The sequence below is a fragment of the Lynx rufus genome, unplaced genomic scaffold, assembly GCF_022079265.1.
Source record: "Lynx rufus isolate CCGP_SWC_20201006 ecotype Redwood Valley unplaced genomic scaffold, mLynRuf1.p SCAF_17, whole genome shotgun sequence".
NCBI lineage: Eukaryota > Metazoa > Chordata > Mammalia > Carnivora > Felidae > Lynx > Lynx rufus.
Window position 1 is genome coordinate 37,691,070 of NW_025814831.1, and position 20,282 is coordinate 37,711,351.

Genomic DNA, 20,282 nt, shown 5'->3' on the forward strand with positions numbered 1-20,282 from the left:
AAAATGCCATTAGCTAGCAATAGTTACTAAGCCAATGAAAATCACAAAAACAGTGAATAAACTTGCCACTAGCTGCATTCTGCATGACTGGATAAAAATTTCTTCTTAGCAATGACACAGAATATGTAGATGCACCACATAAATAAAATTTATGTTGGTAAATTTGGGACCAAATAAAATTCTAAGCTACACCAGTTGTGCACAGAGAAAAGCAACCTACCGCCAACTGTTTAAACCTTGAAACCTACCTACTTTGTTACAAGAGTTTAATAAAATGAGGTAAAAATGAGTAGGCAACCTAGAGAGTGACAAGAAAAAGTACATCACGTGTGCCAGACAAGAGTTCTGGGAGTAAAGAACGGCATGATTCAAGAAGTGATTAAACATAATTTCTCTACTTCATGAAACCCAAACTTTTTGCATAAAAAGAAACTTGCAGAATGTTATTTCATTTATGCATGAACTTCCTTATAACTACCCTCACTGCAATCAACACTGAAAAGCCAGCAAAATGTCCAACTAACTCGACGAAAGGAGGATTGATTACAGCTCATAAGGAGAGAGACTGATGGAGGTGGCCAGAAAAACAGGTCAGGCACCATCTTGGTCATGCCTTAACCATGAAGACACCAACACACAAGCTTCTGGACCTTACACTCGAATAACCCCCACAGGCAGGGAGGGACGTGCAGCACAATGAAAGCCGACGGGGCGCAGACACTGCACTGGTACCTCTTTGCCAAGTTATGGTTTCTGGATCAATGTCCAATCTTGCAAATCTGTTTATCTCTTCATCGGTCAGTGTGTTAGGGTCAGTCTTTTCAATGCCCAGTCTCTGAAGAGGCAGGAAAATTAAAACATCAGTAAGACAAAACACAAGCGTGATAAATTTTTTAAAAATTTATCTCCGGAGGGAGTGCCCTCTAGGAAATATAAGCCACGTGATATTCAGAAGGGAAAATTAGAATCCTTAGGCCAAACCTTTATTTCTTACGCTTTCTCACACACACAGGTGTTGTTAACATGTTTATCCCTAACTGGGCCCCAGAGGCATTTCCCTAAACCTAGCCCTAAATAAGCACAGGGACACCTGGTTAAGCTTCCGACTTCGGCTCAGGTCATGACCTCACGGTTCATGAGTTCGTGGCCCATGTCAGGCTCTGTGCTGACAGCTCAGACCCTGGAGTCTGCTTCGGATTCTGTGTCTCCCTCTCTCTCTGCCCCTTTCCTGTGTTCTCTCTCTCTCTCAAAAAGTAAACATTAAAAAAAATTTTTTAAAAACACAAAAGCACAATGACCAAAAAGTGCTGTACCTAATTCACCAAGCCCAAGTGTATGAAAGGAAACGCAAGGTACAAAAGCTTTCTCAAGCAGACAGTTGAGAACCCCAATTCACATGAAAAATCTGGAAGGGTAAAAATAAGTTATTAATCAGTAAAACTCGGTGTAAATCACCTTCACATGCTTTTTACACAGCACTGCATTTTTTAGTGCCTTCTTACTGTTCCAAAAGGCACAAAAAAAGTTTGTCTCTTCTTCCTCACAGAACTTGGAAATTTTATTTATTTACAGAGTATATGTATACAGGTCGCGTCCTGAAATGGAAAGTGAGTATAAAATGTATTCTCCTAAAAAAACAAAAATAAAATAAAATGTGTTCTCCTTTTTTTTCCTTTTCTATTTTTTAATGTTTATTTTTGAGAGAGAAAGAGAGAAAGAGAGAGAGAAACAGGGTGCGGATAGGGGAGGGGCAGAGAGAGAGAGGCAGACCCAGAATCCGAAGCAGGCTCCAGGCTCTGAGCTGTCAGCACTGAGCATGACATGGGGCTCAAACCCAGGGACCCTGAGATCATGACCTGAGCCGAAGTTGGACACCTAACGGACTGAGCCACCCAGGTACCCCTCCTTTTTTTTTTTTGCCTAATGTGTGGTAGATCTGAGTGGGCTCCAGCAAGCCCTGTTCTTCCCACAGTTCCTTTTTTTTTATACTGTGAAGACTTTGTTTTAAAATCTCAGATGTGGGGCGCCTGGGTGGCTTGGTTGGTTGAGCATCCGACTTTGGCTCAGGTCATGATCTCGCAGTCTGTGGGTTCGAGCCCCGTGTCGGGCTCTGTACTGACAGCTCAGAGTGTGGAGCCTGCTTGGGACTCTCCCTCTCTCTATCTCTCTCTGCCCCTCCCCTGCTCATGCTCTGTCTCTCTCTGTCTCAAAAATAAATATAAACATTAAAAAATTTTTTTTTTAATAAAATAAGTAAAATAAAATCTCAGATGTGTTTTCAGAGCTGGTCCTCACTGGCTCATCACAGGCCTCAGAAGCCTAGTACATGACATTGTTTACAGAAGTTACCCCAACTCTCAGTCACTCGGCTGAGAATCTGCCACTGACACCCCACTCCGACTGGGCACATGGGGTGTAGACCGTGAGCACACTTTGCCACAGAGGAGGCCTGGGGACCCAGGAGGAGACCGAGGTTCTAGCTCAAACCTGGGGGGGGGGGTGGTGAGAGGGTACTGTGGCCTTGGGCAAGTCCCTTGATTTCAAATCTTAGAGACTTTTAAAGAATCATTTACACATTTAGTCCAGCACCTCCCCACATCTGACAGAAAGTTCCATCAGCAAAGGTAAGGTTAGACGTTGCCTGCTCTTTACATGCCTCTCAAAACATGACCCTTTTACAAAACAGAGCAATAATTAACTTACCTTACACACAGGATTTTTGGGGGTATGAAAACAAAGTAAGCTAGACATATCATAGTGTGTCAAAGTCACTTTTTCTCAAGTCCAGAAAAAAAATGCATATAAATAAATAAATAAAACATAATTGTAAAGCAAGTAGGGCAAAACATAAACGATGTAGCTCCGTAAAGGGGAGCTTCATGTACTATTCTTGCAACATCAAAATATAAAGTTGCAAAAAATTTAAAATAAAGTAAATAAAACTATTGTTGCTAATAAGCAGCGTGTGCCATTTACTTAAGCTTACATACGCCAGGTTGTCTAAATAACATATATGTACAGGGCACCTGGGAGCCTCAGTCGGTTAAGCATCCGACCCTTGATTTTGGCTCAGGACATGATTTCACGGTTCATGAGGTCTGTGATCACACTGACAGTGTGGAGACTCCTTGGGATTCTCTCTCTTTCGCTCTGCCCCTTCCCTGCTCACAATCTCTCTCAAAATAAATGAACATTAAAAAATATATATATACATATATTGTCTTTCATATGCAAAAATGATGAATGTATTTTCAAATGTTATTTTAAAAAACCGTCTTGTGCTATCCCTTTTGTGTCACACCCTCCCCAGATCTATAACCTCTGGCACCTACTGATCTATTCTCCATCACGACAGCTTTGTCTTTTTGAGAATGCCATGTACACGGAAGCACACAGCATGCAACCTTTTGAGACTGGCTTCTTTCACTCCACATAATGCCTCTAAGAGTCATTCAAATTGTGTGTATCAATAGTTCATTCCTTTTTATTGCATAAAAGTACAGGTTTGTTTATCCGTTCATCCACTAAGGGACATCAGAGTTGTTTCTAAATGTTGGAGGTTATTAGTTGAACTGCTAAAAACATTCGTGTTTCTGTATGAACACAACTTGACATTTGTCTTGGATAAATACCTAGCAGTAGGATTTCTGGGTCACAGGGTACAATGTATGTTTAATGACTATATATTTGTGTTTATTTTAGAGAGGGAGGGGAGGGGCAGCGAGAATCTTCAGCAGGCTCCACACTCAGCGCAAGCCTGATGCAGGCCTCTAACTCATGAACCGTGAGATCATGACCTGAGACAAAATCAAGAGTTGGACACTTAACCAACCGAGCCACCCGGGTGCCCCGGAAGTATGTCTTCTTGACTGAGGGTGGGGGTGTCAGTGCTGTATGTATTCCAGGACTAACCACTTATAATTTACAGATGGATGAGAGATACCCTCTACCACCAACCTTTGTTATGTATACAATGACCTTAAGGTTACGCTTATGGATATAACTTGATCTAAAATAGGTATCTCCTTATTTTTTTAAAAAAAAATTTTTTTTTTCAACGTTTATTTATTTTTGGGACAGAGAGAGACAGAGCATGAACGGGGGAGGGGCAGAGAGAGAGGGAGACACAGAATCGGAAACAGGCTCCAGGCTCTGAGCCATCAGCCCAGAGCCCGACGTGGGGCTCGAACTCACGGACCGCGAGATCGTGACCTGGCTGAAGTCGGACGCTTAACCGACTGCGCCACCCAGGCGCCCCGGTATCTCCTTATTAATCACCCAACTTCATACAATTATCAAAAATGAACAAGGGAAAATCTCACCCGTAATCTTCGGATCTGGATATCAGAGAACTTTCTCACTCCATTTACTGATGGTACCAAACGATTAAAGAGAGCCTTAAAGAAAAGGAGGAAAAGGGCTTTGAAGTGAGAGGAACCCCCTGCCTTGCCACCTGCATCATCAACACCCAAGGGACCAACAACATTAGTTTGGGTGTGTCAGCCCTTTCAAAAGTGCCTGTGGGCCTCAGGAGCCTACCTTGTCTGTCTGGGTTAGTTCGTGGAACATCCGGGCATCAATGGCTGCAGCCACAAGGTTGTTGGCTGCGGTGATGGCATGGATGTCACCAGTGAGGTGGAGATTAAACTACAAAAGAGCAGAGGCCACATCAGTCTTTCAGCTTCTCCGACATCTTCCCGATGATCATTGTATCGCAACCAAATCAATCCCTGTGTTAAAGCTAACAGAAACCTGACGGCAGCACAGTTAGCAAACAAACACCCGGTACAAATCGCTCTTGAAAACATAAATTACAGACTGTGTAGCCTCACAAGAAATTGGTGTTTACCTGAAGGGACACGTCCTGTAACCACAAACCCCGTACCACCAGCATCAGGAGCAACCACGGGATACTGAGGGCACACTCCTGTCCTTTAGACTGTGAGCACCGAGGGGTTCATGAGGGCAGCCCTGTGCCTCTATGCTCATACCGTGCTCCCGTGTCTGGAGTTACCGCTCTGAATACACCTTGTGTTGGTCCTTCCTATTCCCATGCTTTATTTCATCTCTTGCTTAAAATTATTATTCCCAGTGAAAGCCAGACCTTGAAGTCCTTGTCATGTGAAAAAAACTAAGCTGTCTCACAAGCCTGCATATTAAGATGTTTTCCCCTTTCTGATGAGAAACAAGTCATTTGTCCACTAAGAACTCTGCACAAAAAGAGTTAATCTCTGTAAGAAAAACTATAAATAAAGGTCCAAGTGAAACCAAATTCCAGGCACTTTACCTCTTCCATGGGAATGACCTGGGAGTAGCCACCTCCTGCAGCGCCACCTACAGGGCAGGCCAAGGGTGAGGACTCAGGTTAAGTGTGTTTCTCTACCACTTGCAAATCAAATAAAAGCAAATTGGTTTTCGTCGCTGCTACGCACATTATCTATTTACTTTTTTCAACCATTTGGACAGCTTTGACCAAGTGTTTTCTAATTTTCTTTTACCAGTCTAAAACACTTGATCTTGCTCATGCTGAATAGTCTCCGTTGAAATCTGACTCTAAATGACAAAACCATGAACACATACATACCTACTCATTATCTTTAGAGACAGGTTCCCCATGATTCCTAACATTTGTTAAAAGACCCAGCCTACAGTTACATAAAGGCAACTCTGCTCAATTTCCTACTCTCATAAATGCTACGCTGGCATTTTAAAAAAAGGAATGTTTAATATATACACACCAAACACAAACACAGAGACTGTACTTCTTCCTAAATAGGAGACACATGTTAGAAAACAGCTTAACTGCTAGCTTTTGCCGGTCTGTTTGGATTATTAAGAAAAGACCAGTCAAAAATGTTCTGGTTATCAGTGAGACGAATGTCAATTTGAGGTTTAGATTTTGTGGGTTTTTTGTGAGGCAGAGACCACGCGATGAAAACGGGGCAATTAGTGATAAGAGGAAAAGCAGAATACTGGGTTCAATAAGCAGTGCAAGGGAACGGTTCATTCCGAAGTTGAAAGACGGTTGGTAAGACAAGCTCAGAGTGTACTGAGTCGGGACATTTATAAAATATATTACTACAGGCAGAAGAGCAAAGGTGTGCCCTGTGCAGCAGTCTCTAGAACAAGCAGAATATGTGATGCTCTCACCGAGCACATGAGAACGCTAACTCTACGAACTTACGATTAATGAAAATACTTTAAATGAAAAGAGCATGTTTGCAGTACCACAGCTACCAAAAACGAAAGGTGGAGAGTGAATAGTGACGTCATGTTTTTGTGCAATCAGAAGAAACCCTGTGTGGGCAGTGCTGTTAAAGCATCTGAAACTGACATGGCACCCACCCTGGCACTTGACAAAGTTACTCTGGGAGTCCCAGCCACTGCTGCTGACAACTGGTGGCAGCGGTAACTATCTCATATTAGAAGAGAAAATGCATACGCTGCGTAGCATAAAACACAGCGAAAAGCATATACTCAGTAACAGTAGGCTTTTCTTATTCCCAACAGGCTGAGACAGCTGTAGGGTGTCTTTGTTTCTAGAAAGTCAGCATGATGATCAGTACCTACGATTACCTTTATTGTTACTGTGACAGTTGACTATTAGTCATAGAAAAGCACCTCTCGCTACATTATTACCCATCCCAGGGAACCCCTGTGCAGTGTCAAATAGTGACAGCAAGAGCTGGGATGATCTGATGAAAAGCCTTCACCAAAAGCATCACAATAGGGGCTGCACCACGAGGACATTCCTGGTGTCTATATGAAGACCCATAAGCATTCCTGGGTCAAGCGGACCAGGGAGGACTGAAGGAGAAGCAGTGGCCTCTGGCCACCCAAGGTCTAGTGCTACTAATACCTTTTATTCCAAAGGTGGGTCCCTGAGAAGGCTGTCGCACACACGCAAAGACATTCTGATAAAGATGGGCGCCAAGGGCTTGCACCAGCCCAATGGTAGTTGTGCTTTTCCCTTCTCCCAGGGGCGTTGGAGTTATTCTTCAAGGTGAAAGCAAAAGAGGGAAAGTGAATTTATAGGAATTAAATTTATGTGAATCGCTAAGCCAGACCTAGAGAATAATTTTTAACCTGAATAGTAAGGAAGAAGAAAGACCTGAAAAGGTTCTTTTCCAAGAGTCTTACTGAAGTTGCAAAAAAATGTTACATTTAAAAAGACTGTTGTAATTGAGCCCCTCGCACTGTGAGGAGAAAATACATTTGATCTTATAGAGACACTGCTATAATTTTAATAGCTCGATGTAATCTAAAAAATTAGCTATTGTGTGTAACTCAGCCAAACCATAAAAATAAATGCTCAATACATCTACTGAATAAAAAAATCTGGGGTTGAAAAAAAAAAAGCTTATCTTCAGATTCCATCTCAACTCTTTCCCCTACTAGATGGATAACCTTGACAAATTTTCTCATCTCCAAAGGGTTAGAATCTACTCTTAATTACCTCACAGGGTTGCTGTTAAGAGTCAAATGAGACTAAACACACGTGAAAATGCCGAAACCAAATGAAAGGAAACTTCTCATATATATGCTAAGAGGAAATGCAATCTTTGATAACAATAATCAGGATTACGATTCCAAGAGCAAACGAGTAACAACCATACCCGGTCACCACCACGTATTTTCCATCGGGTTGGTGCTTCAGGCGTTCCAGTGCTGACAGCAGAACCTTGGCCTTTGTCTCACCGTACAATTCTACCTCTTCGGAGAGCAGACCAATTTCCCGAGCCAGGCTTCCAATGGACTTCGGCTTGCAAGATCGTGATATGTCAATGTCACTTACAGGAAACAGAGAAAATATCTATCAGTCTTGACTCACTGAACTTTTTTAAAAAACTTTAAATTTTTTTTTTAATGTTTATTTAATTTTGAGAGAGAAAGAGCGTGAGTGGGGTTGGGGCAGAGAGAGGGAGGCACAGAGTCCGAAGCAGGCTCCAGGTTCTGAGCTGTCCACACAGAGCCCGACGTAGGGCTTGAACTCACGAACCATGAGATCGTGACCTGAGCTGAAGTTGGACGCTTAACCGACTGAGCCACCCAGGTGCCCCTTTAAAATTTTTTTCAATGTTGATTTTTGAGAGAGAGAGAAAGAGAGACAGCATGAGTGGCAAAGGGGCAGAGAGAGAGGGAGACAGAATCTGAAGCAGGCTCCAGGTTCAGAGCTGTCAGCCCAGAGCCCAACGCGGGGCTCGAACTCACAAACCGTGAGTCATGACCTGAGCTGAAGTCGGACACTTAACCGACTGGGACACCCAGGTGCCCTGACTCACTGAATTTATTTAACTGCATCCTAGGAACGACCCACCCCGACCACTGATGGCGCTTCTGGAGGTGGCACATATGTAGCCATGGTATCTATGAGCTAAAAGCAGATAATCCACAAAGTTTTAAACCCGTAAAATTTTATTTTTACCTGGGAACAGGTGTCTTGAGATTAAGGCTGTTATACCGGATCGTCCACTTTCCTGGCTTAAATTTCTCCAGGAAACGCTTTGCACTCTCTACTGTGCTCTAAACGAAAGGTCACAAATGGAACTTAGAAGAAGTGGTTATTTTAACTTCCACCTCAATTCCAAATCCCAAGTCACTCCAGTTCAACCACAAAATGAACAGCTTTATGACCCCCCTATAAACATGCTTCAATCCTAGGCAAGAATCTACAGCCGCTAAAGTGCCCTGGGTTCGCCCCATCTCAGCTTGTGTGTGTATCAACAAGGGCAAGCAAGACAAAGTGCACTTAGCAGAGCTGTGGGTTCGCACTTTCCTTTTCCTGAGGTTCTGATACTCCAGAGTAAATCCCCATTGTGCCATCCCTACCTTGCCCTACTAATAGAACTGGTTCTATATCTCTGTTCTAACAGTCCCTTTTTCTCCTTCAATAGATTCACATCCTTACTTAAAAGCAATAACTTGAATTCTAGCAGCTTTTTACAACCATTAGAAAAACTTTTTTTTTCCTGGCATACAACAGTATTAGTTTCAGCTGTACAACACAATGATTCAATATTTGTATATACTGCAAAATAATCACAGTAAGTCCAGTTGACCCCCAGTGCAGAAACTTCCATTCACACGCACCTGCATTAGCATTGCCACCGTCATGGGCCCCACACCACCAGGAACAGGAGTGATGAAGCCCGCCCTCTCTTTGGCCTCATTGTAGGCCACATCACCCACAACTTTTCTCCCATTTGGTTTTGTATCATCTGGTCAAGGGGGGAAAAAAAGCAAGGCAAGGTCTCACAATTGCAATCGTGGTGTTTATTTCCAAGTTAAGTGATTGAGTATGACAGCTTGCACCAATAACTAGAGTTTAGGGTGTGTATTCCCATCAGGCTCAAACATCTACTTTACTAAAAAGCTATAGGATGACAGGTGTTTGCTATTTTCTAGGTAGAAACTTACTTTACCTGCAAAAATTCACAAGTTGCATAAGTGGTGTTTCAGAACCAGGAGAATCCTTTTGCAGTCATGTGGCAAATAAAATACCAACTGTTTTTTATTCTTAAAACCAACTACCCAGTATGTAATGAGCACCTTTTAAAATGTTAATTTGCCAAGGCCTACAAAGGAATTTTTTGGTGCACAAAGCTCCAACTATGTCACAGCTGCCAGATACCGTTTCTACAGCAACTGTCAGCACTTTGTAAGCTCCATGCGTGAGCTGGAGGAACAATTCAACATCCAATTCCAGAGACAAGCAGCTACTTAAATGTATGCAAAAGGCAAAGAATATAATTACGCTTCCCTTAAAAGGAAATCAGAACAACTACAAATCTCACCAGCAAAGAACAGCTATTCGAGAGAACAAAACCCAGTGATGCATCACTGCTCACTCACACAAAGTACCTCCTCTACTTGGCTTCAGTGCACTTCCGGGAGGGGATGGGGGACAGGGCTAGACCCTGCAGCTCTAAGGCTCCCGAGGCAGGATCTGGTAGGATCTTAGCCATTTCACCCCTTCTGTTTGATCAGATCACCACAACCGACAGAGCAAACTTTAGGATGTAGCCAAAAGTCAGACTTCAAGAGATCTAAGTTCTAGGATCAGCTGACTGCCAGTCCTTAGCCTCTGTGGGCTCCTTCCTGACCAGAAGGCCAAAGATTGCAAAGGACTGACACTACCTATTTCACAAGCTCACTGAGAATCAAGTCAGAAATTGTGTGCATTCTTGAAATCGAAAAAGCATTCTCTAGGAGCGCCTGGGTGGCTTAGTTGGTTTAGTATCCGACTTCGGCTCAGGTCACAACCTCGCGGTTCATGAGTTTGAGCCCCGTGTTGGGCTCTGTGCTGACAGTTCAGAGCCTGGAGCCTGTTTCAGATTCTGTGTCTCCCTCTCTCTCTGCCCCACCCCTGTTTGCACTCTGTCTCTCTCTTCCAGGAATGAATAAACATTAAAAAAAATTTTTTTTAAAAAGCGTTCTCTAAACATAAGGGTTTCTCTTCCCATCCTAGATACATAGGATATTTTCTATATGTACTATAAGGAGCTGGAGAATATCTCTCCTTGGGATAGTTTTAGGTTGCTAAATTATAAAGCAAGCTACCACAGAACATTTCCTCTCAGAACCCTATAGTCATTTCATTTTTTTTTTAATTAAAAAAATTTTTTTTAACGTTTATTTATTTTTGAGACAGAGAGAGAGAGACAGAGCATGAACAGGGGAGGGACAGAGAGAGAGGGAGACACAGAATCTGAAACAGGCTCCAGGCTCTGAGCTGTCAGCACAGAGCCCAACGCGGGGCTCGAACTCACGGACCGTGAGATCATGACCTGAGCCAAAGTCGGACGCTTAACCGACCGGGCCACCCAGGCACCCCTATAGTCATTTCAAAATGCCAAGGAGCTATGGCTAAGAGCTACTGTACAGGTTTCAATAGTCTAACATGGACATTAGTCTAAAATGCCCTGCACCTCTTCCTATTTATTCATGCTAGTCATTTTAGTGTCTCCATATATAGGAGACATATCAATCACTGTACAACTGCTACACTAGATGAGCTCTGTTTTGCTTCTGAATCAACACTATTAGGGTTGACCCGAGTGCCCTCTGGTACATGTCCAGTGTTTTGTGTAAAGTATGATGTGGTCAGTAGAAAAAGTGACCACTTCTCAAACTAAGTGTATGGTTTCACTAACCAATAAACATTCTGGTTATTTATCTGAGCCCTAGAATTTCTCTTTCATTGTGAATTATAGGTACAAAATCCAATCACTGAGTTACAGACCAGTGGGTGGACTGGAGGAACTAAATACTATTCTTTGCCAATGTTCATTTTCAAGGCATCATGTTCTGTAATTGGGCCGTATCCTGACTTATATTTTGATTATTTAAATCATTTGCAGGGCATCTGGGTGGCTTGGTCAGTTGGGTGTCAGTTTGACTCTTGATTTTGGCTCAGGTCATGATCTCAGGCCCCATGTCAGGCTCTACGGACAGGATAGAGCCTGCTTGGGATTCTCTCTCTCTCTCTCTCTCTCTCTCTCTCTCTCTCTCTCTTTCTCTCTCTCTCTGTCTCTCCCCTTCCTCCTCCTCATGCTTTTTCTCTCAAAAAAAACTTTAAAGAAAAAAAGTCATTTGCATGGTCCACGCAGGGATAATATCCTAAGACATTTGCCAAATTAAGAATGAATTAAGTTGTTTTTTGTTTTTTTTTTTCCAAAAAAAAAGAAAAGGAATACTTTTAAGATTCAAGTTCAGAGCAGAAGAGAAACACATAAAAGCAGACTTCCTGCTTGGCTTACTAAAGATAATTTGAGAAGGAAACAATAAAATCCAGCCTTATCAAAACTTATTTACTAAATACCCCAGATCAGTAAAAACACAGCTGACCAGATATTGATTTGCTCTTACTCATATTTCAACATCTGTGTGAGGAATAAATGTGAACAGGATGGGGAGTTTCATGTGTAAGTCAACATTTCATGCCTGTGGGACTCAAGATTCCTATCCAGGTGTTTTTTTCTTCTATCTTCTCAAATCTCTCAAATCCCCCTCCCTGCCCCCCAAAATGCCAAAATGCAGAAATATGATACAGAAGATGCAAGGTTTTAAACAGAATGGGCTTGAATGTCATATCACAAGTACTCAAAGTGAGGAGTTGTAGGAGAGCAATTTCTTTATCACCCATTAGATAATTACACTACAAGAAAATGAGTGATCAATTATGAGCTACTGTCTTAAAAGCACAGTAAGGAGAGTGGGAGGGAGGTTAAAAATGGTGAAGGCTTGACAGTGACTAATGTTCCTGGCAGCTTAGTGTCTATGTTTCAAACTTGAGATGGGAAGGGGGAAAAAAAACCCAATATTCTTGCTGAAACTCCCTTCAACAATTCAACAGGTGGGAGTGCCAGCAGTTAGAGGGCATAAAGCTAGACAAGGAACTGCAGAGACCACGGCTCCAAGGTGGAGGACAGCACAGTACACCACACACAGTAAAAGAGACACCAAGTTCTGTGGGCGGGGAGGGAGGGAGAGAAGGATTTTCAAGAGAAGGAGAGATAGAGAGGAAGTGGCTTAAACTGAAGATCAAAGTGGAGTTTTTCCGACCACGTAGCCCAAGGCCTGCCCTGGTGTGTGATGCACAGAAACAGCTGTCTGATGAAAGGCTGTTCCTTTCTTGAATCTGTGAGGCACGTGTACAGTTTTATTCACTGTATCATCCTGTCAAATTTTGAAAACGTCACCGTAAGGGAACCACCCACTGCAGAGGATGTGGGGATAGAAGCCGCCAGGGACAAGCAAGGCGCGGGCAGAGAAGGGCACGTGGTCCACTCGGCAACACGTGAAGACACGTGTTCACAAAGTGGTGTGAGATAAACGGCCACAGAGCTGGCTGAAACCAGGGTGGGGCTGAGGAGTTTGACAGGTAATGTGGGAGGAAGAAGCTCCACGTCAAGACCCACCAACACGGCAAGAACTCGCAGATGGATGTGCGTGGGAGTCAGCTGGCCGTGGGAGACCAGTAACCAGCGCACAGCAGGGCGTCCACCTGCGAGGGTTAACACTCACTGGAGACACCGAAGACAGAAGACAGGGAAAATTTCTGATATTTAAAAACGAATCTGACACAGGGAACAACTGGGAGGGAATGACAGTGCGCTGGCTTTACTCTCTCTGCCTGGAAGGGTCTGGGTCCAAGCCTTCTCAGTAAAGCCCTCCTATGGGAGTCTTGGCAAAGCTAGCCCCTCTCCTGGAGGCACCGAGCATTCTGCAAAGATCATGTTGCATTTTAAATCCACTCATCCTTTGTTAAAAATAAAGGGTGACCTCTGCGTGAAGGCAAGGCAGCTGTGAGATCCCCCTCGTGCCCCCTCCCCCACCCTCTCCTTAGGCAAAGCCATCTCAGGAAATGCACAGCCCGGTGGCTAAAATCAGCAGCTCTGCCATCAGGCTGTCATCTAACTGCATGCACCCCGGGCAGGGCACTTGCTCTGAACCTTAGCACTTCGAGCCTGAAATGGGACAAGAGGTTCTCACGTAGGCTTCACGTGATGACCTAGATGTCTTCCTCTGCCCACCCTACACCAGACAGCACCTGCATCCTCCAGCGGCACTCACCGGGGATATAATTGATCCCACAGTCGATGACTATTGCCCCAGGCTTGATCCACTCCCCTTTTACCATTTCGGGCTGACCAGTTGCAACCACCAGGATGTCACCTTTATTTACCTAGGAAAAGAGGATTTTGATTTGAGAAATTAAACAGTGAGACATAAAACAAACAAATAAAAATGTACATGTGGAACAGACATCCCTGAGCTTTGTATGAACTTGTTCAATGTCATCAGCTATTTTATGCAGACCACACACCACGTCTGACAGTTCCTATAGGCTCATTCCTCCATGTGCCAAAATGCTCCCCGCTACTAAAATCTTCCCGAATGGGGAACGTGATGAAAACACGTAGGGCAGGGAGGAGCACTGGCTTGGAGCCACAGGCCCGGCTCTAAATTACGAGGCGTTGGGAGGCTGCCCCCTCTCCTACGCAGTACGGGGACCAGCACCTCCTGCAGAGCACTGCTTCGGGGGGATTAAAAGAGAAGGTGCGTTGTCAGCCGGGATAGGTACACGTGAGATTCTTAGGCTCCGGGATCTGATGCAGGGTCAAGAACAAGATGTGACAGGGGTCCAGGGGACCACCGTCCACATCCCCCTCAGGAGCACCTCCACCTCTGAGGCCCCCACTGTGTCACACATCTGCGACCTGGCTGCTGTGATCCATCCCAGTTTCTATACTGCGAATCCCTACCTTCCCACGAGGCAGACTGGTAAAGAAAGAATACGATCAGAACAAAATCTGTACAACTTGGGCAAGTTTTTAAGTAGAATTTGTTTCCTCATCATGTAAAATGAGACAAGAATTAAGGGAGTTGCTGTAGGGGTTAAATGAGATATTGCATGAAGTACATGGCAGTTTCTGCACTGAAAACCAGGTGAGAACGCCCACCGCACACGTGTGCATAAGGCACACACAGAACCCTTCCACTCCGCTGCGGTCCCCTTACCTCCTCGCCTAGGTTGGCGGTCTTGGAGTGGCAGGTGGTCACTGTGGCATGGTTCCACAGAAGCAGGTCATGCATGGGCGCACCGACTATCTTACTGCGCCCGACCACCACGGCGTGACTTCCAGCAATCTGCACCCCTGAAAGAACAGCCAGGGTGAGTCAGAGTGTGGGGAGAAGTCGCCTCTTCACACACCACCTAAATGGGAAAATTCAGAACAAGTGCACAAACACGGGTTCTGAGCATCAAACAGAAATCTTCCTAAAAACATCCCTTCTTTGGCAATAATAGTCTCAGCTCTAGGCTTTCAGCTGCAAATTGGGACTTATACTGTGCCTTTCTTGCTGTGGGTTTTGGGGAGCAGACTAAGCCAAGATCCATTCATTGAGTCATAGGAGAGTGGGAAGAAAACCTACACTCAAAGAAGAAAGAAACCCTGACATACAGCTAAACAGCCATATGGAAGACAGTAGATTTACTTACATGGGAAAAATAGTTATAACAAATAGGGTACATATGACGTGCTGGACAGAAGCAAAGGAAATTAGAGGAGTATCAGTAATTCTTTCCAACTCTGGTAAGTTTATTTATGTAGTTCCTCATCCAGATTTCTCTTTTGGCATAGGGCCTGAGCCACAGGATTATTTGCAGGGAAGTGATAAAGGGGAACTTTAAATGTAGCAGAAAGCTTTCTTTTTTGATGACTCAGCATCCATTCTTCTGGCACTATCCCAATGTCCTTTCCAGGACTGACATACTCTACTCATTAAAGGAGATGATCTGGGTACTCCCCCACATTTCTTTTCTTTTTTATTTTTTAAATATTTTCTTTATTTATTTTGAGAGAAAAAGAGAGGGAGAGAGCGAGCACATGATCACGGGAGGGGCAGACAGAGAGGGAGAGAGAGAATTCCAAGCAGGTTCTGTGAGTCAGCACAGAGCCCGATGTGCAGCTCAAAGTCACAAACCATGAGATCATGACCTGAGCTGAAATCAAGAGTTGGACGCTTAACCGACTGAGCCACCCAGGTGCCCCTCACTCACATTTCTGTCCCTGGCCAATGACAGCTAATCGTATGACTGTCAGGCACAAGGCTGGAGATGCTCAGGGCAGCCAAGGAGAGCCCAAGAATGAGCCACCACAAGAAGAAAGCAGGGGTAAGACCTCAAAGACTCCACCTGAGCTCCTCTATGCAGCCCGGCTTGAGTGGACTCTTGCTTATTTAAGGTGGCTTATTTTAAACTGTGCTTCCTGTATAACATTAATTTTATTCAAAAAAGATAAGCTTCTATGTAATGCTAACATCATAAGCATCTAGAAGTAAAGCCCTCAAAGTCTGAGGTGTCTGAAAGGTACCTTATTATAGACTTTCGAGGATTCAGAGAAGGACTTGAAGCTGTGTTGGGGCAGAGAAGTTGCTGTGGCTCATGGGATTTGCTTCTGTAATGCATCGTTTGCTAAATATGCTTTAGAGTATATAAATTTAGTTGGAGGACTGAACAGTAATAGCTGTCCCGAGGCTTACAGCTTAACCTTTACTTGCCAACCACAGAAAATTTTCATATACGTTGGCCAGCATTTTCCACTTGAAACTTCTGATCCACTTCCTTTAAATAGGACACATTTCCTGGTAAAAAATAACCTCTGCAAAAAGTGTTCATGATGAAATTAAAATACCAAGATGTTGACTAGGTGGTGGGGTAATATGGCCAACTGTTCAAGAGATCTGTTTCCAGCCATCTGTCGAGTCCTCAAACTCAACTCAGTGCCCATGTGGGGGGTTGGGACTTTTCACTTTGTCTGAATTCTTAGGACTCTATAAGTTACTTTTCCATAAAAAGCAAACTTCTTTGAAAACAAACAAACAAAAAACAATAAAAACAAAAACAAATAATTAAATAAATAAATTTCGTTGAACTCAAATAACCCTGAGCTCACATCTTGACATGGCTGCCTCTGGGACAAGTTATGCGTCTCTCGGAGCCTGTTTTCTCAAGCTGTCAAACGGTAACAGTAACTAATCCATAGAGCTGTCGAAAAAGTTTGAGAATTTAGGAAAAGCCCCCAGCTGACAGGTCGTTGTGCCAATCAAGTCCATTCATTTAGGGCCCATAGTGTACCTCCCCCTTACCTCCATGGGTCAAGACCAGACCCAAGAAATGGTGCTTTGTTTTCTTTTTTTAAAAAATTTTTTTTTCAACGTTTTTATTTATTTTTGGGACAGAGAGAGACAGAGCATGAACGGGGGAGGGGCAGAGAGAGAGGGAGACACAGAATCGAAACAGGCTCCAGGCTCCGAGCCATCCGCCCAGAGCCTGACGCGGGGCTCAAACTCACGGACCGCGAGATCGTGACCTGGCTGAGGTCGGACGCTTAACCGACTGCGCCACCCAGGCGCCCCAGTTTTCACATTTGTTTTTACCTGTCTCTTTGATGAGCTCCAAGCATCCTTTAGGTGTACAAGGGATGAAACAGTCATGGAGGTCACCTCTAGCAAGTTTTCCAGCACTGATGCTAGTCAATCTAAAACAATTAAAGCAATGAAGGGAGAAATAAAGATAATTAGATGTCTTTACTCTCCAGAAGCACATATGGTTTGTTCTGGAAACAGAAATATAATTGGAATCATGCAACGTGACACAGAGAGCCGAGGCGCACTCACCCATCCACATCCTTTTCGGGTACAATGGCATTGACCACTGCTTCGGTGTTAATGGGGTTCTCTGAATCTAAAGGTAGCTGCACTATGAAACCATGTACAGTGAGGTCTTCATTCAACAATGTAACGTACCTCAACACCTAAAAGAAACAGCGCACACAATTTGTGTTATACACAGAAACCAAAAAGGTGGAGAAACACTTTTTGGTTGCCCTATTTTCCCCCAGGAGTTTAATCGTAGTCCTCTTAGAATGTACCTCCCCTTGAACCTGAGAGCAATTCTAACACCATATGTAATCTTCAGCGTCTGCTAAGAACACCATCAAGAAAAAGAGCTAAGAACTTTAATAGCAATAGCCATGTTACTCACCCAAACCAAGATCTGTGATGACAGAAATGTTCTATAATGTGCCCTTACCACACAGTAATGTCTACTGAATGCTTGTCAACATGGCTAGCACAACCAAGGAACTGAATTTTACATTTTGTTTCATTCTAATTAAACGGCCACAGGGGGCTAGTAGCTACCCCACTGGACACAGAACGTAGAACATTTCCATGACCTCAAAAAGTTCTTTCTCCCTCCTGCCCCTTCACAGTTACCCCTGCACCCTCAGGCAACTACACTTCTGATTTTAATCACTAATGACCTGTTTGGCCTATTCTTGAACATCACATAAATGGAATACATATTTGGTTTTTATTTTTCTTTTTTTAAACATTTTTTTTAACGTTTATTTATTTTTGAGACAGAGAGAGACAGAGCATGAACAGGGGAGGGTCAGAGAGAGGGAGACACAGAATCTGAAACAGGCTCCAGGCTCTGAGCTGTCAGCACAGAGCCCAACGCAGGGCTCAAACTCACAGACCATGAGATCATGACCTGAGCCGAAGTCGGCCGCTTAACCGACTGAGCCACCCAGGCGCCCCCATATTTGGTTTTTAAAAGGCAAACAGCTACAGGTCCGGGATTGGTTTGTAGTGAATACTGCAGGGGGTTTGAAGCAAAAGACACTGTGATCACGCACTGAGTATACACACAGCCATACCCCAGGATGGCACCATTTACTCTGGGTGTTTCAGAAATTTTCTGGAAGCAGAGTCTGCAAAGAAAGAATTACCTCAAGGTCTTTCATATGGTGAATGTACCAATCCCTAAAATTCCACTAAACCAAAGACCAGAGATGAAAGCACTTTAGCTGCCCCTCTTAACAGTCAATTCCTCACAGCTCACCTCAGATTCTGTGGCTGTTCTTGGTAACTTAATGTGCGTGGCTTTGATCCCAATCTGCAAAAATGAACATTTAAAACAGGCAAGAGAATGTCAGACATGGGCCCATTTCTTTTAACCAATATGACTAACAAATCAGATGGCCTTAGTCACACTTTCACCCTTGTATGCTTGCTTTTATTTATTTAAAGAGAGAAAGAAAATGTGCGTGCGTGCGTGCGCACACACACACACACACACACACACACACACACACACACAGAAGCAGGGGAGGGGCAAAGAGAAAGGGAGAGAGAATCCCAAGCAGGCTCCGCTATGCTAGGGCAGAGCCCGACACGGGCTCGATCTCGAGAACCGTGAGATCATGACCTGAGCTGAAATCAAAAGTCAAACACTTAACTGCTTAACTGACTGAGCCACCCAGGCACCTCACACCCCCGTATGGTCTGAAGAAATGAGTCTCTCACTTTGACCCATTCATCCTTTACTTGTTCATTGTCACCACTGTACTAAAGCAGTTTCACGTCCACTGTTCCTGCTCTTTGGGAAGTCGGCACATCACTGATTAGAAAACGTTCCAGGGTAAACCGGAGGCTGCAGCTTCAGCCCTGCATTTCTGACTCAAACCTGCTATGGGCAATGAAAGCTTTTACAGGGAGGGCACAAAGGGCACGGGGTCACCAACAAGACCTGGGGAGGGGGTGGGCTGGGGGTGACGGCGCTGCCCTTCCGGGCTTTACCTCTTCCGCAGCCTTCAGCTTCACATTTATATAAAGATTAGAATCATCTCTGTCGCCAACCTAGAATAATAAATACATGCAAATCAGACGATCAAGGAAAGGCAAAGTGTACAGAAAAGCTTCTAAAGTTTTAGTTTTGATAAAAGGAATGTTTAATCATGAGATTCTTGTTGCAGAGGACTTCACAGGAGAATAGGAGAATGTTGGGGCAGAACGGAGATATGAACACAGTGGTGTTACCGATCCCTCCTCAAACAAGGCCCACCTGATTCCCACTGAAAAAGCCACAAGGCAAAAAAAAAAAAAAAAAAAAAAAAAGTAATAAAGGAGGGGACATCTGCATCTGCCATGGGAACTAAACAAAGGAGCCACAGGCTTGCCTGAAACATGTGGAATCTGCCTTGGAGCTGCCGTACAGAACCACAGAGCATGGAGGGCTGAACTGTCATCAGGCAAGAGAAACACCATAGCTGTGGGAGTCAGGAAAACCCAGAAGGTATATTGGGCACCCTCTCTCCCACCCCCCAGCCCCCGGGGGCAGTGGAAAATTCTCTTGCCCAGTTACACAGAGAAGAGAAACCTGCTGGGGTGGAGCTAATCCTAGCTTACTCGGAAGAGCTGTGTGAGGCAGAGGGCAGTCCGCTGCCCTCAAGACAGAGAGCAAAGTGTTGTGGTACAGGAGCAAACCCTCTGACTACCATGCCGGTCTCACTGGGTTCCCTCAGCTTCTCTAATCAAGAACATACTTAAGAGTTTTTCACTGTTGGCCATATATCTGTAAATTTTTATTTTACAACTATTTTTCCACGTTCTCGTGATCAACAGTAAGTTCGGTTTCTCCCAAAACCGCAGAGGGGAAAAATGGTAGGTCCACTGATACCACAGATAACAGACGCAGGACTCCTTTTAAGAGGACAACCGCACAGAAAGAAGGGTGAGCGCTTCCAGTCCTTGTCATGTTGATGGGGTTCCTGGAAGCTCTCCTCAGGGTCATAGAACCTGGCCTTCCTCTTAGCTTCGGCTGTCCCTTATACAGATACTTCTCAGTTCTGCCTGCACTCATCTGAATTTCAAGAGTCAGATGAATCCTTTGACGGGAATTTGATTTTTCTATGGGTTACCTGCTTCTT

General features: G+C 44.1%; 1 protein-coding gene across 1 annotated transcript in view; it reads right to left on the minus strand.

Annotated features, from left to right (window-relative positions):
* Positions 1-20,282, minus strand: part of MTHFD1 (methylenetetrahydrofolate dehydrogenase, cyclohydrolase and formyltetrahydrofolate synthetase 1) — a 61,629-nt gene that overhangs the window by 19,962 nt on the left and 21,385 nt on the right. The window contains exons 3-16 of the mRNA XM_047079529.1: positions 19,153-19,212; positions 18,416-18,469; positions 17,185-17,321; positions 16,945-17,045; positions 14,524-14,660; positions 13,576-13,687; positions 9,091-9,218; positions 8,426-8,523; positions 7,617-7,790; positions 6,860-6,996; positions 5,288-5,334; positions 4,540-4,647; positions 4,323-4,397; positions 733-835 (exon numbers count right to left, since the gene is read on the minus strand). Coding sequence (XP_046935485.1) covers positions 733-835; positions 4,323-4,397; positions 4,540-4,647; positions 5,288-5,334; positions 6,860-6,996; positions 7,617-7,790; positions 8,426-8,523; positions 9,091-9,218; positions 13,576-13,687; positions 14,524-14,660; positions 16,945-17,045; positions 17,185-17,321; positions 18,416-18,469; positions 19,153-19,212 — 1,471 coding nt within the window. The remainder of the gene's footprint in view (positions 1-732; positions 836-4,322; positions 4,398-4,539; positions 4,648-5,287; positions 5,335-6,859; positions 6,997-7,616; positions 7,791-8,425; positions 8,524-9,090; positions 9,219-13,575; positions 13,688-14,523; positions 14,661-16,944; positions 17,046-17,184; positions 17,322-18,415; positions 18,470-19,152; positions 19,213-20,282) is intronic.